This window comes from Sorex fumeus, unplaced genomic scaffold, assembly GCF_029834395.1.
Source record: "Sorex fumeus unplaced genomic scaffold, SorFum_2.1 ptg000020l, whole genome shotgun sequence".
NCBI lineage: Eukaryota > Metazoa > Chordata > Mammalia > Eulipotyphla > Soricidae > Sorex > Sorex fumeus.
Window position 1 is genome coordinate 3757223 of NW_026606077.1, and position 17609 is coordinate 3774831.

Below are 17609 nucleotides of genomic sequence, written 5' to 3' on the forward strand. Positions count from 1 at the left end.
ACAAATTTAAAGGATATGACACGGAATGGAAATATTTGAAAATCACAGCCCTGGTGAAAGCCTTGTATCTAAAATTTAAGAAGAATTCCTCTAGTTCAAACAGAATCCCAATAACCTCACTTTTAAATGGACCAAGGATTTGAATAGACATTTCTCCAAAGAAGATAAGTAAATGGCCAATGATAACATGTTCAACATCACTAGTCATTTGGGAAACACAAAGCAAAATTATAGTGAGATGTCACTTCGCAGCGACTAAGATGATTAAAATTTTTAAAAATCTATAATTACACGTTTTAGTGAAAGGGAGGAAATATCAGAAGCTTCATACAGTTCGATGGGACTGTAAAAAGCAAAGTAGCTGCTTTTAAAATGTTTGGCAGTTCCTCAATATTCTAGACATAAAATTAACCAGTGGGGCTGGAGTGATAATACAGCAGGTATCACGTCTGCCTTGCATGGGGCTGACCCGAGTTCAATCCCCAGCATCCCAGATGGTCTCCCACACACCGCCAGGAGTAATCCCTGAGTTTGCAGTTTGTGCTCAGGAGTAATCCCTGTGCATCACCGGGTGTGACCCAAAAAGCAAAAATTAATGAATTAATTAACCAGTGACCCTAGAATTGCAACCCTAAGTATCTACTAAAGGAAACTGAAACACTATGCCGACAAAAAATCTTTCATATGAATGTTTACAGCAGCGTTAATCATACTAACGAAAATAATAGATACAACCTAAATATTCATACAACCATGACAATATGAACAAAATGAAGTACACGTATATCAATGATATACCATTCAGGTATAAAAAAGAAATTAAATACTGCTTCATGTTGTGACTTTGATGAGCCTCGAGAATCTTATGTAAGAAGCCACTTGCCACAGGTCACATGTTCTATGATCCCATTTGTGTGAAATACCCAGACTAAACAAACACATAGACTGTGAGTGGTGGTTTCTAGAGAGAGTAGGAGGAAGTGAGAGATGATTGCTTAGGAGTTTGAGGTTTCTCCCCTCCACCCCCACCCCCCACAGCTTGCCTGGGAGGATATCATCATCCTTATCCTCACCTTCATCACCATTATTCCCATTTTACAGAGTGTAAGCCTGGAGGTTAGAAGATCAATGTGGCTTATCTGAAGTCCCCAAGCCTCAAGCAATGGAAATGGCAATTTATAAGCAAATCTTCCAGGCTCCCTAGCCAGTGCTCTCCAGGCAACGCTTAAGGGCCTTCTGCCATTTCCATTTTCCAATGTGATAAGTAGAAATATAAAGGCCATAGCAGTTCTGCTCGGAGTTTGGAAATAGTTCAGCTGTTTTCTACAGTTATTCTCTCATCTCTTATCTCTGATCCATTAGTAAACCCTGTTGGTTCTACCTTTAAATCACGCCCACTATCTTCCCTCTTGTCATCACCTTCACTCCCAGAATTCTGGTCCTAGTCATTGTCCTCTAGTCTCAGTGGATCTCCCTAACGTCGCCTTGGTCTATTTTCTATAGAGCAGTAATTTTTTAAAAAATTAGGCACATTGGGGGCTGGAACGATAGCACAGTGCGTAGGGCCTTTGCCTTGCATGCGGCCGACCTGGGTTTGATTCCCAGCATCCCATATGGTCCCCTGAGTACTGCCAGGGATAATTCCTGAGTGCAGAGCCAGGAGTAATCCCTCTGCATCGCCAGGTGTGACCCAAAAAGCAAAAAAAAAAAAAAAATTAGGCATATGACATCCCTTCTCTTTACAAATTGATGTCCAATGCCTTCTGTTTCTCTTAGAATAAAACCGTAAGTGATCTTAATTTAGCTTTTTTTATTTGTTTGTTTGTTTTTTGCCACACTGGCTATGCTCATGGGCACCAGTACTCAAGAGTAGTGAAAGGCAATCATGTTTGGTCTATAGGCTACTTTCAGCATGCATCTCCCATCCTGGGAGGATCCTCCCAACACCCTTTATTTGGTGCTCCCTTCTCTATCTGAGCTCCCTTTTCCCCTAGCATGTGTGGCTGGCCTCCAGGCCATGGAGCAAAATTCCTGGTACTAATCTCGACCATTCATGGGTATTAGTCTCCTATTTTGTTACTTTATGTTCCCCAGATGAATGCAATCTTTCTATGTCTATTCCTCTCTTTCTGACTCATTTCACTTAGCATGATACTTTCCGTGTAGTACTAATTGTATGTAAATTTCATGACTTCATCTTTTCTAACAGCTACATGGTACTCCATTGTGTAAATGTACCAAAGTTTCTTTAACCAGTCATCTGTTCTTGGGCATTCAGGTTTTTTCCAGATTCTAGCTATTGTAAAGAGTGCTGCAATGAACAAACAAGTGCAGATGTCACTTCGACTATACTTTTTTGCCTCTCTGGGATATATTCCCAGGAGTGGTATTGCTGGGTCAAATGGGAGCTCAATGCTGAAAGTAGACTATGGACTGAACATGATTGCCACTCATTGCCTCTTTTGCAAACACCCAATAGGAGAGAGAGAACAAAAGGGAATGCCCTGCCACAGAGACAGGGTGGGATGGGGGGGATGGGGGGTGGGAGGGATACTGGGATCCGTAGTGGTGGGAAATGGGCACTGGTGGAGGGATGGGTATTTGATCACTGTATAATTGAAACCCAAGCACAAAAATTCGTAAGTCTACAACTGTACCTCATGGTGTCTCACTAATAAAAATAAAAATAAATAAATAAATAGAAATTTTAAAATATATAAAAGTAAAAAAAAATTTTTTTAAATGAGAAAAAAAGAGTAGTGAAAGGGTTGGGGCAGGGCAGAGGAGACCTCAACAAGATAGCACCTGAGCTAACGTCTGAAGGAAGTAAACCATTTGAGCATATGAGGCAGATGTGTTCATAAATGCTCACTTCTGGTGGTGCTCAGGGTCTCATGAACCTAAGGCCTCAAACATGTGGAGTAAGAGCTTTACCTTTGAGCCGCATCCTGGGCCTTAAGAATTGAAAATTCTTCCCAGGACTAACGAATCACGAATCATGACCATCCTGTTATTCGTCGATTGCCTCGAGCAGGCCCCAGTAACGTCTCCTTCATCCTAGCCCTGAGATTTTTAAGAAAGTGCTATATTCAAGGCTCTTTAGGAGAATGAGACCCATCATTGTTACTGGTATTTGGCATATTGGGTACGCCATGGGGAGTTGGCCAGACTCTGCTGTGTGGGCAGGTTACATTCGGTAGCTTGCCAGTTTGTCCAAAGTAGGAATGAGATAATAAAATGTCATAATAAGATGTTGCGTGGCCGCATTTGCGGCCGCGCGGTTCCGGGAGCTGGTTTTTTTTTAGTCTCTGATTAACAGGACTAACAGGTCTGACATATCTCCTCTGCATTCCTTATCTCTCCCCCCTTCTTCCCTTTTTTCTTTTCTTTTTGGGTCATACCCAGTGATGCACAGAGGTGACTCCTTGCTCATGCACTCAGGAATTACTCCTGGCGGTGCTCGGGGGACCATATGGGATGCTGGGAATCGAACCCAGGTCAGCCGCGTGCAAGGCAAATGCCCTACCTGGTGTGCTATGGCTCCTGTCCCCCCAACCCCACTTCCCTTGCTAAACTGTATTTTCTACTCTGATATTCCTTGAGGACACCAAGCACACACCAATCCCCAAATCTTACTATTTCTGTTATTTTCACCAAGAATACTTTTAGCCCCGATGCTATCTTGTGGTCTTCTCTGCCCCTGCCAACCCTTTCAGCCAAACTCTCATCTCCCGAGTCCTGCTTTATTGTTTTTCATAGTACTTATCCTCTTACATGTTTGTGCTCTGTCTCCTCCAACAGAATATGAGACTAAGCTTTGTTTCTTCGGCCTTCCTTCACAGGAGCAGAGTCGGAGGTGCTCACTAATTGAACGAGTCTTCCCTGTTTTGGCTATGAATCTAAAGGTGTCCACAGAGTACTATTTCCCTAGCTCCAAGCACCAAGGCAATGATATAAATCCTCAAAACCTTTTGTGAATGTGGAACATTTTAATCATGTTGGGAAAAAAACAAGTAAAATGACCTTGAGAGTGCTTTAAGAGACCTCATGACAGGCCAGAACGATTGAATAACAGGTAGGGAGTCTGCCCTGCATGAAACTCACCCAGGTTCCATCCCCAGCACCCCCTTAAGGTCCCCAAGCCCACCAGGAATGACCCCTGAGCACTGCTGGTTGTGGCCGCAAAACAAAACAAACCAAAAAGAGTTAAGCCTTGAGTACCATGAGGTATGGTCCCAAAACCTAACTAAAGTATTTCATGAAAAGTAGTCAAGATCATCTGTAAGAGAAGATATTCGGACAAAATTTTAGTTAATACTGACAATACCTCCATGCCAGGTGTGAAAATATTGAAATGCTCCCGAACCCCTTTTGGTGTAGAGTGTTGTTCCTGAATTCTCCACCCTCCCCCAACAATGCCATCACTTCTAGTGTTCTCCCAGCAATCAGCGGTCCCCTGATCAGCAATCAGGGGTTCCCTGATACCACAATAGGGCACCTCTGGGACCTGATATCACCCTCGGAGGCAATGGAAATTCATGAGTTAAAGGGACGATCCCAAAGATGGGGCTCTTTGACACTGCAGATAAACAAGCCTACTGGAAGCTTCTTTCCTTAGCAGTCCAGCGCAGTGAACAAGACTTCCTGCGTCTGACAGCAATGCGAACGCCCCACTGTAGAAGTGAGAGGTCACTTTTTCCATCAGGAGTAAAAAACTCATTAAATCATCACTGTTGACAGACAATCCAGTTACTACTAGCAAAGATTTACATATTTATCTCTGAGTCACCTCTTTTTATGTACTGTTGGCCTCCTTTTCTAGCTTCCTGAATGAAGGAACACCTCTCAGAATTGTCCTGACGTCACTCCCTCCACAACAATTAATAAGCAGAAAGAAAAAGAGACTTTATCTTTCCTGTTAGATGGACTGTTCCTTGTTCCTTCCTCATCCCCACATTTAATGAGCTTGTGTTTGTATTTGTCTTTTGAAACATCAGCTCATCAAACGAATCACAGAAGATAAACATTTGCCAGAGAGGAGAGATCTCATTGTAATGTTTGTAGAGGCAAATGATGCTGGGGTCTTTGAGAGGTATTCTGATTCAACCCCTACGTCCACCTTGAAAATACAGAAGCTCTTTTAAATCGATATTTTGTGATAGAATTATATTATTAGAGCCATGTGTTAACATAGGCCATTTATAGTTACATTATAAATAATAATCTAATACAAGATCACAACATGCTTTGAAAACATCAGAAGAAAAATCCACCATCTGTTAGATACTGGTTCTCCATTGGAGAAAGATAAAAACAGACGTCCACCTTCAACATTATCGATTACCGTCTGTTAGGGTTTATTGCAACAAATGGGGAAGCAATGAAGCAGGGATTTTTTTTTTAATTTATTTATTTATTTATTGAATCACCATGGGAAAGGTTACAAAGCTTTCAGGTTTAGGTCTCAGTCATGCAAATATCAAACACATTTCCCTTTACCAAAACTTATTTTTTACCATGAAGAACCCCAATAAAACCCTACCCCCCACCCCTCCCAGTCCCTGTGGGGCAGATGAATTCTAGTTAACACTCTATCTGCTTTGATTAGATTCATTGTTTCAATAAAAGATTCACCACTATTATTTAGAGTTTACCCCCCCCCCCCCAAATCAGACATGCTGACAAAGCATTGTGAAGTGATTTGCTTTCTACAGCTGGGTTCAAGAATTATATGTTGGTTTTGGATTTCTGCTATTTTACTTATTGACCCTGGAAGTATTTCTATTGAAAGTCAGATAGTTAAGAAATTGGTTTCTGTGCTCTGGAGTCGTGGCCGTGCTGGAGAGCCGCTAGTGGGGGGCAACTGGTGGCCTCGGTAGGGCGTGAAGGGCGGACCGAAACGCCTCCCTTCCCATGAGGTTTTAGTCACCCCCAGTCCCCCGGCTCATACCTGCTGTCCACAAGGCTCCCATGTGGCCGCCATCTTTCTTTCCAGAGAGGAGAAGGTGACTGGGGCAACACCCTTTCCCCTCCGGACAGACCTGATGGCCTGGATTAACGCATAGTCCGTTCACTTTTCTGCTCCAAGCTGCTGGGTTCTGCATTAAGTCCTTGGAAGCAGGGATCTTTTGGGTTTTATTTCCTTGTTTCTTTGTGGTATAGTGCCAAAGATCCAACCCAGGGCCTCCTACACGTGAACCATGTTTATACCACTGAATGACATCCCCAGCTCAAAAGAAAATGCTCCTTTTCTCCTCCCTCTCTCTTTCTATTGTGGCTGCTACAATGACCAAAGGGTCACACACTTTAGTGATGGTATCAAAGACCCAGCTGGCAGTGTTTCTGAGTCCCACTCAGCGTGGAGGACAGAGCTGGGGGACGCTTGCTGGTCAGTCTGCTGCTCTACCACTGTACCAGTCACCTTGCCCTGTGCCCCTCCTAAAGAGGTTTAGGCTTTCTTCCTAAAGAGATTTTTGTTTTGTTTTGTTTGGGGGCCACACGTGGTGGTGCTCAGGGCTTACTCCTGTCCCTGCATTTGAGATCCCTTCTGGTGGGCAAATGTATGGGGTGCAGGAGAATGAACCTGCGTCAACCGCATGCCAGGTAAATGTCCTGTAAAGAGAGATTGGTGCTTGGTGCTTGGTGCTCTGGCCCTTCTAGAGAGATCTCTTATGTAGGAATCCATTGAGACATTCAAAGATACCCATTACAAGGGGCAAAGAGCTCTCTTTCTTTAAATATCCCAATGTCTTCTCTGGGTTTTGTTTGTTTGTTTTTGGTATGGGTACCATGCCTGGCAAGTGTTCACAGGCTACTCCTGGCATCAAGCTTAGCGAGCTCAGGGGACTTATGTGGTGCCAGTGAGGGAACCAGCCTCCCATACGCAAAGCTGGAGCCCTATCCAAATGTCTCTAAAGCCTGTAAATCAATAACACAAAGGCCATTTCACGGGGCCTTCATTTAGTCTGAAGTCCCTTTTTTCAGGGTCCAAGAGAAGTTAATAAAGCACTGGGCTGAATCTCTTCTGCTAACACGCACACACAACTAGTATGAGCACCAGCAAGGAACGTCAGTGACAAAATTTCTGTAGCAGCCATAAAGGCGAAGGGAATTTTGAGAGAGCGAGTATGAGAGTGAGAGCGAGAGAGAGAAAGAGAGAGAGAGAGAGCGAGAGAGAGAGAGAGAGAGAGCACTATCCTGTTTTTTGGGTTTTTTTTTTCTTTTTGGGTCACACCCAGCGATGCTCAGGGGTTATTCCTGGCTCTGCACTCAGGAATTATTCCTGGCAGTGCTTGGGGGACCATATGGGATGCCGGGGATTGAACCCAGGTCAGCCGCGTGCAAGGCAAATGCCCTACCCGCTGTGCTATCACTCCGGCCGCTATCCTGTTTTGTTTTAAAAAATTATCTTGGAATGCTGCATAAAAACAAGAAAAGAAATCCCATTGAACCAAGACTGCCACCATTCTCTGAGCTCTACCTGCATGCAGGATACCTCCTGACATCTTCACTGCAGACACAGAATGTACTGTTAGTTTTATCATTTTCATTTTTTCACAACTCCCTCCGCCTGCCCCCTCATTATTGCTGTTGCTGATGTTACAGGGTGGCACACAGATTTGGCTGTGGTGTCCCCTGGGATCACACAGGGGGCTGCAATGCTCACACACTTGGCTTGGTGCTAGCTGAGGCCTGTGTACCTTTAGTTGTGCCCTTTGCACCTGTGCTCACAAGGAACCAAACTCTTCAGCATGCTTCCCTGTTGCAGTGCTTGTGAAGGGGTGTGTGGAGAGGTCACTTTATGGTTCGTTCATGTGTTCCTAGGGGTCACCCTTCCTGAGCACCACCAGGTGTGACCCCCAAACAAAACAAAACAAAAATCTCTTTAGGAAAAAAGCCTAAGCCTCTTTAGGAGGGACACAGGGCAAGGTGACTGGTACGGTGGTAGAGCAGCAGACTGACCAGCAAGCGTCCCCCAGCTCTGTCCTCCACGCTGAGTGGGACCCAGAAACACTGCCAGCTGGGTCTTTGATACCATCACTAAAGTGTGTGACCCTTTGGTCATACACTTTATATTGGAAAATTTTTCTTTGTGGTCTATCTTTTGCGTATCTTTTTCAGCTGTGGTCCTCGCTGGGGGGTGCACACTTTTAAACGGGGTGTTTATTAACACCCAGCTGAGCACCACTGGAAATCACTTGTAGGGTCAGAGATTCCAGACAGCAAAGCTGCCGGGATCACGCATGGTGACGTATATATGGTGACACTGGGATATGATCTCAAGACCATATGCCTTTGCAAGGCAGGTGCCCTAAGCCCCTACACTATTCCTCTGGATGTAATCTGTTCATTTTCCATCTGGAGAATCTTGAGTCTCAGAGGAGTTTCCAAGGTGTACTAGCTTGTGACTGGAACGGAAAAAGATCCAGTCTGTGTTCACATCTGCTACTTTATTGGGCTAACAAACCAGTAGGTGTTTGTTGGGTTTTCTTGTTTGGGTTTTTGTTGCAGTTGTTTATTTATTTGTTTTTTGAGCCACGCCCAGCAGTGCTCAAGGCTTTCTCCTGGCTCTGCACTCAGGAATTCCTCCTGTTAAGCTGTGGAGGGGACCACCTGGGGTGCCAGTAATTGAACTGGCCAGCTGTGTGCAAGGCAAATGGCCTACCCACTATACTACTACACCAGCCGTACAAAGCAAGAGTTTTAATGATGATGGCTAAGACTATATTTAGTGCATCTAGAAGGTATACTGGTATCCTCCCTTCTTTTTGAAAATTCACGGGAAGCCACTTTACTGTTACAGAAGACCCACATTGGTACCTGCGTCCACCCATGGAAAGAAATTCAAAGAGGACTTTTGCTTTTAAAGAAAAAAAAGTGAAAATAGCATTTGTTTCATAGTGAGTCATTGTAAAAGTAGCATGTGCTCTGAGCCTTCCCAGAAACCCTAGGTAGGGGCTGTGCATTTATTATGTCCCTCCTCTTTCACTATATTTTAGTGTGTTTTGGGTTGCTGAGTTTTTTGGCATGAGAGATGGGGGATGCTCAAATTTTTTTTCCCCTATGTATATTAATGGTGGTTGGTGCTTGCTTCTTATTTTACCATCTGGCTTAGGAAAAGTTTCACAGGAACTCTTGACTTTTGGAGGGGACGCAGTAAGCCTCAATATACAAGTTTAATTTCTCCTGCCTAGCTGCCTAACCGGCTGTTCGTGCACCTGACCGAAATACATTTCCAAGTCTGTTCAATGTATTATGGATTTCTGTCAGTTACCTTTTAACATTTGCTAAAATTCACCATTTCAACATTTGGGTGAATTTTTGTTAGCATTTGGAAGTATTTTTATCAGTAACATAAATCTTGCTCCAAGTAGATAAAGAAACATTGAATTTTTTTCAGAAAATTTTGCCAATATAAAGTTTGTAAGTGGATACTTAAACCTTTGAAAATAATGTCTACTCGAAGATCAAATCACCCATCAACTGCAAACCTGACAAAGGACAACATTGGTGTCTATGGACTGTTTTGTTTTAAACAATAAACTCTGCCCGCTGTTTATCTGAACAAGAAGCCTTAAGGTTACCTGTACATGAAAACAGTCATCGCTACAGCAATCAAAAATGGCAATAATTACACAGTGATTCATCATGGATCCTGAATGGAATTTGTTTGCCAGGAACAGAAAACAACTCAAAGATGGGCTTCACTGCTAGTGGTGGTTGGGGAAACAGCTAAGGAAGAACCTGTGAGGGGCTGGAGCAATAGCACAGCGGGTAGGGCGTTTGCCTTGCACGCGGCCGACCCGGGTTCGATTCCCAGCATCCCATATGGTCCACTGAGCACTGCCAGGAGTAATTCCTGAGTGCAGAGCCAGGAGTAATCCCTGTGCATTGCCGGGTGTGAACCAAAAAGCAAAAAAAAAAAAAAAAGAATAACCTGTGAGGGGCTGGAGCAATAGCACAGCGGGTAGGGCGTTTGCCTTGCACGCGGCCGACCAGGGTTCGATTCCCAGCATCCCATACGGTCCCCTGAGCACCGCCAGGAGTAATTCCTGAGTGCAGAGCCAGGAGTAACCCCTGAGCATTGCTGGGTGTGACCCAAAGAGCAAAAAATAAATAAATAGATAAAAAAGAATAATACTTTTTATACTAGAATATCTACCTGAATAACTCCAGTTTGTAGAAGTAATGAATACATCTCCCGAGTAAGTGTTTAATAATTCACTCATTCAAGAAATTCTTTGTGGGCTAGGAATGTAGCTCAGTGGTAGAGTACTTGCCTTGCACCAGGTAGTTTCCCAAGCACTACCAGGAGCAATGCCAGAGCACTGAGTCATGAGTAGCCCTGAGAGGTTGTACGTAGGTAAGGCACTAGCCTTGCACACAGCTGTCCTGGGTTTGATCCCCAGCACCACAGAATGTCTCCTGAGCCCCACCAGAAGTGAACCCTGAGCACAGAGCCAGGAATTAAGCCCTGAGCACAGCTGTATGTGGCCAAAAAATTTTTTTTCAAAGACACAGACATAAGTCAGTCTATGACAATGGAATTTAAATTATAATAAAGAAAAAGACAAAATGAAATACAACATGGCAAGATTCTTATCAAGAAACCAGGTGGTCATTAGCATAGTTAAGCTTATGTTAACACTTAAAAGATGTTAAAAATGAAATTAACTGGATAAATTTTAAAGCATGAATCAGGGGTTGAAGTAATAACACAGTGTGGAGTGCCTTGCCTTGCACATGGCCAACTTGGGTTCGATCCTTGGCACCACAGATTGTGCCCGGTGCACCACCAGGGGTGATCCCTGAGTGCAGAGTCAAAGTCCTGAGCACTGTCAGATGTGGCCCAACAACCAAAACAACAATAGAAACATGAAGCAGCACATTTCACAGAAATAAAAACATCTTCAATGACAAATAATTAATATTAGAGAAAAGGTCTTCTACCATCTAATAATGCAAAAAATTCCTGACACTGAATGAATAAATAAATAAAAGAAAGCGAAGTTTACTGTTCGTTCACTTTTTTGTTCCATATTCCATTAATTTACATGAGAAATAGAAATTATTAAATACCTTACCAGCTTTAGTATTTTCAGGATGCTTGTCGGGATGACATTCCAGAGCTCTGATCTTAAATTCTGCCAGAATTTGTTCGACCTAAAATAAAAATCGGTATTTAAAATAAGGACTACAACTTAAATATCATGAAAGAAGAAATTGGATATCAAGCTTTCCCAAACCAGCCATGATCCACCCAAGGTTTTAATTTTATTTTTGTATGTGTACTCTAAATTTACCTTTTTTACTGAAAAATAAATTATTTCCTCAATATGAAAATTCAGAAAACATTCAACAAAAGCTTCCTTTTTAAAAGTGGGGGCCAGAGGGATAGTACAGTGGGTAGGGTGTTTGCCTTGTACATGTCTGACCTGGGTTCGATCCCCCAGCGTCCCATATGGCCCCTCCCCAAGCACCACCAGGAGTAATTCTGAGTGCAGAGCCAGGAGTAACCCCTGAACATCACCGGGTGTGACCCAAAAAGCAAAAACAAAAAAAAAAAAACCCAAGTGATCTATGATGACCATTTAACTTGCTCCAATATTTAGATGATGGTTCAAGACACCAATGAGTTCAATATATTTAAATGATAAAAATTATATGTTTATCGTAAGAATATATAAAAGATGTATTGGTGTGTCTGGGACTCTTCAAAAGATGCTTAGCAACTATTCATTATTCAGGCATGACCGTCCTGTTTATAAACTATCCATATAAAATTATTTTTTCCTGCCTTTTGATACTTTTCTTTTTTAGTCAAGAACTTCAGAGTTGAGGACCGGAAAGATAGTACAGTGGTAGGGTGTCTGCCTTGCACACAATTGACCTGGATTTGATCCCCAGCATCCCATATGGTCTCCCAATCACTGCCAGGAGTAATTCATGAGTGCAGAGCCAGGAGTAGCCCCTGAGCATTGCCCTGAGTGTGACCCAAAAAGCCAAAAACAAACAAACAAATAAACAAGAATTTCAGAATTGGGGCCTGGCATATAGTACGGCAGGTAGGATGAGTTTGTCTTGCATGTGCCCAACCAGGGTTCAATCCCTGGCACCACATAGGGTCTTCTGAGCCCCACCAAGACTTTGCCTGAGTACAAAGCCAGGAGTAAGCCCTGAGCACAAGTAGGTGTTGCCCAAACACCCCATCCCAACAAAAAAGAATTTCAGAAGTAATAGAAAAAAGATAAAATACATACCAGTAAATTTTGTAACTAATTAGCAGCGTGGGCAGAGATTTTGACTGGGATAATAGAAACTGAAACCCAAATTAAAATGAAATTTGGGGGGCCAGAGAGATAGTACAGTGGGCCTGAGAGACAGGACTTACCCTGCATGCTGGTTTGAAGCTCCACTGCCCTTGAGCACCACCAGGGGGCACGCCTGAGCACAATGCCAGGAAATTGCTTTGTCAGGCCCAAACCCACCCCCCCAAAGTATCACTTTCTCAATCTAATAAATAAAAATGTTTAAATGAAATTTGTAGGTCTGGAGAGAGAGTACATCAGGTAGGGCACTTGCCTTGCATGTGGCTGACCTGGGTTCGATCCCTGGTATCTCATATGATTCCCTGAGCACCACTAAGAGTGATCCTCGAGCACAGAGCCAGGAGTAAACCCTGAGCATCACTGAGTGTGATCCAAACCCCGCCGCAAAAAAAAAAAAAATTTTATAAGTAAATAATAAAATGAATTTTGTGGGCCACCTATGATTTCATCGACGGTGAAATATTTGTCATCAATAACACACCTAAGATGATTGGTTTTATCAACTCTCATTGTGATAATAGCAACAAGATGGTTATGTAACTATGGGGTCCACCCACTCCCGTTACTACTTGGTCTAGCTCTTCGGGCCCAAAGGTTCAAAGCTCAGGCCCAGTGCTACAGTGGTGCTCTGGTCAGTGGTGCTGAGGGATGCTTACATCTGACGGTGCCCAGTCCTTTGAGCCCTGGCTCTTCCCTTGCCTTTTCTTGTTGTTCTTATGACTGGGAACCACACGTACTTGATTATGGTGCTCACACACTTGTCAGTAAAAAGGCTCACCAGGGAGCACGTACTTCAGTTGTAGTCCTGCTGCACACTTTGGTTACGGTGCTTACCAGTGGGGTCACACATTTGGCTGAGCTGCTTGCTTATCCTTGGCTGCAGGGCAGCAGAGATTTAGGGTACCGGGGACCCCAAACAGTAGTGCAACCAGAATCAGGCTCTGTGTATATGGGGCAGTACAGGGGTGAAAGCTCAGGCTGCACTCATGAGGAGCACGACCATCAGGTTATTCCTGGGCCCGGGGTGGCTTCTCTCCTTTCTCTTTCTGTTTATTTGAACGACACCCAGCAGTACCCAGCGGCTCACTCCCAGAGGCGATCAGGCACGGTGTAATGCCTGGGCCCGATCAAACCCTGGGCCTCCTGCATGTAAAACATCATTTGCATGGACTCAGTCCATTGAGCTATCTCTCTAGCCCTGACTGCTTTTAATTCCTATTTTGGGATTAAGTAAATAATAAAATGAATTTTGTGGGCCACCTATGATTTCATCGACGGTGAAATGTTTGTCATCAATAACACACCTATATGATTGGTTTTATGATGATAGCCACAGGATGCCTTGCACACAGCTGATCTGAGTTCGATCCCTGGCACCTCATTTGGTCCCCTGAGCCCACCAGGCATGACCCATGAGCACAGAGCCAGGAGTAAGCCCTGAGCACCATTAGGTGTGGTCAAAAAATAAAAACAAAAAAGAAACAATCTACTGAGAAGTTCTTCAGAGAAAAAGAACGATGATTCTTTTCTTAGAACGATAATTGTGTTTCCTCTACCTGGGTGCTCCCTTTAGCTCTCAGTGACCACAGTCTGTCCGTATAATAAGGAAAACTGAGAAAGAGACTTGTTTTTAATTTTTTTTCTTTTTTGGGTCACACCCGGCGATGCACAGGGGTCACTCCTGGCTTTGCACTCAGGAATTACTCCTGACGGTGCTAGGAGGAGCATACAGGATGCTGGGAATCGAACCCAGGTCAGCTGCATGCAAAGCAAATGCCCTATCCGCTGTGCTATTGCTCCAGCCCCTGTTTTTAATTTTTTGGACACTAAATACTCCAAGAACTCTTATAGCGGGAAGCATTTTTAAACTAGCAAGTAATTTATACTCTCTTTGAAGCAATTTCTATTAATACAGTATAAAAATGAACATCCCTTTATGCCTCTTCCCCCAAAATAACAGGTTATATACTTTAAGACATATTTTTTTATAATTTTATATACAAAGTCATGTATATATCCTGGGTAATCTTAATAATAGGAAAGGAAAAGAGCAAACTTATATGTCAAAGATTTTTTTTAAAAATTTGACTTTCTGGCTTGCTGAAGTTACTGTTTTATTTCATTCCTATCCCATTTAGATATATCCCGATCTTAGCCAGTGAAAGCAAACGTTTGTACCACAATGATTAACCCTCAGTAGTGCTGAGGTATGACCTTTAGTTCTTTTATCTTTCCTGTATTTTTCCAATTTCATATTTTAAAAAATTATTAGTAGTCTCCCTCATTGCTTCAGAGTTTGAGTAGCGCAAAGTTATCAAACATCTTTGATACAGGGCTGCCTCTGTGTAGTGATGACATTCTCCCAGGAGCACAGTGCCCAATGCAGACCAGGGGTGGCGGAGGCCCTTGAAGTCAAGGTCCACTAATGTCTAGTAGGCTGGAAAACTACCTACCCTATTAACAAGCATTTTTAAATGCTCAATTTTATTCTTAATCTGCTAAAGCAAGAAAAAATATCCAAGGATGGTAATAACCAGTGTAATTGAAGATGCAAAGAACATGTTCCTGGTAAGACCGTGAATAGGTGCAAATTTCCTAGAAAACAATTGGAATTGATACATACATATCTATGTATATACACATAAAAATGCATATGAAATTTCATTCTCATGCTCTTAATCATACATTACTATTTCTAGACATTATTTCTACCAGAAATCGAAGGTGGGAAAAAGATTTAGTTATAAAATGTTTCAGTGAACGTTAGGGAGATGGTTCAAAGGGCTGGAGTGCATGCTTTGCATGCAGGAGACCCCGATTTGAACCCAGGCACCACACGGTCCCAAGTACTGCCAAGATCAAAAACAGAAAAATAATTTTTCCAGAAGAAAAGGATTTTAATAATTTCTATGTAAAATGAACATTTTAACATAACAATAGTTCATACTCATCTCAACAGCATTTAAAATATGGAAATACTGGAATTAAATGAAATATTTGACAAAGAATAATTCATTTAAATCTATGAAATCATTAAGATTTATATGAGGAATACTTAACAACCATAGAAATCATTGTTCAAAAGTTAGTAGACCAGGGTGGGAGAGATAGTCCAGCAGGGAGGGTATTTGTCAGGGCTCTATCCCCAGCCCCATATGGTGTATGCCTCAACAAAAGTGATCCCTGAGGGGCTGGAGTGATAGCACAGTGGTTAGAGCATTTGCCTTGCACGCAGCCAACCCAGGTTTGATCCCCAGCATCCCATAGGGTCCCCCGAGCACCACCAGGAGTAATTCCTGAGTGCATGAGCCAGGAGTAACCCCTGTGCTTCCCTGGGTGTGACCCAAAAGAAAAAGGAAAAAAAAGTGATCCCTGAACACAGAGCCAGGAGTAAGCCTTGAATAGTGCTGGAAGTCACCAAAAATAAATAAATTAAAAAATAAAAAGTTAGTGGATAAAAACAGGAATCAACAGGTATATAACCTCCTAAGCATCTTCAAAGAATATAAACAGGATAAAAAGTGGAGATTAACAGCCCAAACATTAATAGTTGCCCTTGGGAGGCAGAGTTATATGAGTTTCCATAAACTTTAAAAAGTATACATGTCTCTATTATAGATCAAGGAAACCAATAGTGTTTTCACGTGTTATTTCAGAAACTATTCTTTGAAAAAATTTTAATTTGTGGAGTTCATGCCCAATTCCATCAGCCTAATCAGTGGCTGAATAAATAGCAGAACTCCTACATAAAAAGGGAAAAAAAGCAAAATTTTTTAATTTTTTTTTTTTTGCACTAAAGTTGATCTACAGGACTGAATGTCTATATGTCTCAGGGCTACAGTGATGAGCCAATATCCCTCCACACACTTCACGGGACTCACATAGGCACCCTTTCGGCCCAGCCCCATGCCCTTAGAACTCTCAGTTTTGTGGTCTAAGATTTTCTTTTGCTTAGACGCCGACTACCCCCTTTGTTTCCTTATACCACAGAAGTAAAATCATCCAGTATTTGCTTTCTCCTCTGACTTCATAGATGCTACCCCTATAGGAAATAACTTCCCTTACACAACATGACATATTAACAGAAAAAGGATGCTTCTTGGCATATATAATTTAACGGCTTATATACAATCACATAAAAATTCTAAAATCACCAATGACAAGAAAATTATATTCTGTATCTCAATCACAGTTTAAAATCACTATAACATATAGATTGTGCATATCATGAAACTCTGCCTAGAGCCATTGCAATAGAATTTTAAATACGTATTTTAGTTTCTTGTGAGTGTGTGTGGCCAGATGCCAGAAATACACACATTCATCAGAAGTTTGCATAAAATTGCAACAGGAAAACAAAACTCAGCACACATTTAAATCTTTCACTTCCTCTGAACCAAAATTGCTTTAGAACAATACAAGAGTAGGTTTTAGGCTATGTGAGTAGAAGTTCAACATTAAAACCTTAAACAAAAACTTGAAACACTGTTGCAAAAAAGAATATTGTCCACTGTCTTACCGAAGACAGTTCATCGCATCCCAGTAGCTCGTAGTAATCTTCAGTATCTGCAGAACTGTACTTCAGTATTGCGTCCATTTCAATGGCTAAAGCAGCCTGTCTACCTTCTGAAGCTAGAGGCGCCACAAGCTCTAGGAAAACTCCTTTAAATCTGGTTTACAGCGCGATCCGGTTTTAAGGCAGCTCACTGTCAGTGCACCAGATGTCGTCAGAGACCTTTGCAAATTGCACCTTTCATTGGCTGCTTACAGGGAGAACAGATCAGACCACGTGCCCCCCAACTGCTGCAGTGCTGCCTGGGACCTGTAGTCTGAGTTTATGGAGGCGAGACTGACAAATCCTAGGTCTTAGGAGTTCACCAGAAACACCCACTTTAACCCCAATTAGCCAACCCTCCAACTTCTATATGCTTTTATTCTTTCCTTCTCCTTTTTTTGTTAAGAGCTAGAAGAAAACTTGAAGCCATGTTTTTTTTTTTATTTTTTAAACTGTTAGCTATGTTAGTGATTCTGAATCTTAAGAATTTGAGGAGCTGGAGAGATGGTACAGTTGGGTAGGACACTTGCCTTACTCACAGCTGGCACCCCAAAGGATCCACCAAGCCCTGCCAGCAGTTATCCCTGAGCCCAGAGCCAGGAGTAAGCTCTGAGCACTGCCGGGTATGAGCCCCCTCAGAAAAGAATTTGAGTAAGGGTTTGTAAGCCATTTGTAATTCTTTTCTTTTTATAAAGAGAATATGCCCCCCGACCCTTCATCACTGG

General features: G+C 42.5%; 1 protein-coding gene across 1 annotated transcript in view; it reads right to left on the reverse strand.

Moving 5' to 3' along the window:
- The window catches only part of DNAJC12 (DnaJ heat shock protein family (Hsp40) member C12), a 36876-nt gene extending 19856 nt beyond the window's left edge, over nt 1-17020 (reverse strand). The window contains exons 1-2 of the mRNA XM_056113480.1: nt 16849-17020; nt 11085-11163 (exon numbers count right to left, since the gene is read on the reverse strand). Coding sequence (XP_055969455.1) covers nt 11085-11163; nt 16849-16926 — 157 coding nt within the window. The 5' untranslated portion in view covers nt 16927-17020. The remainder of the gene's footprint in view (nt 1-11084; nt 11164-16848) is intronic.
- Nucleotides 17021-17609: the final 589 nt, after the last annotated feature.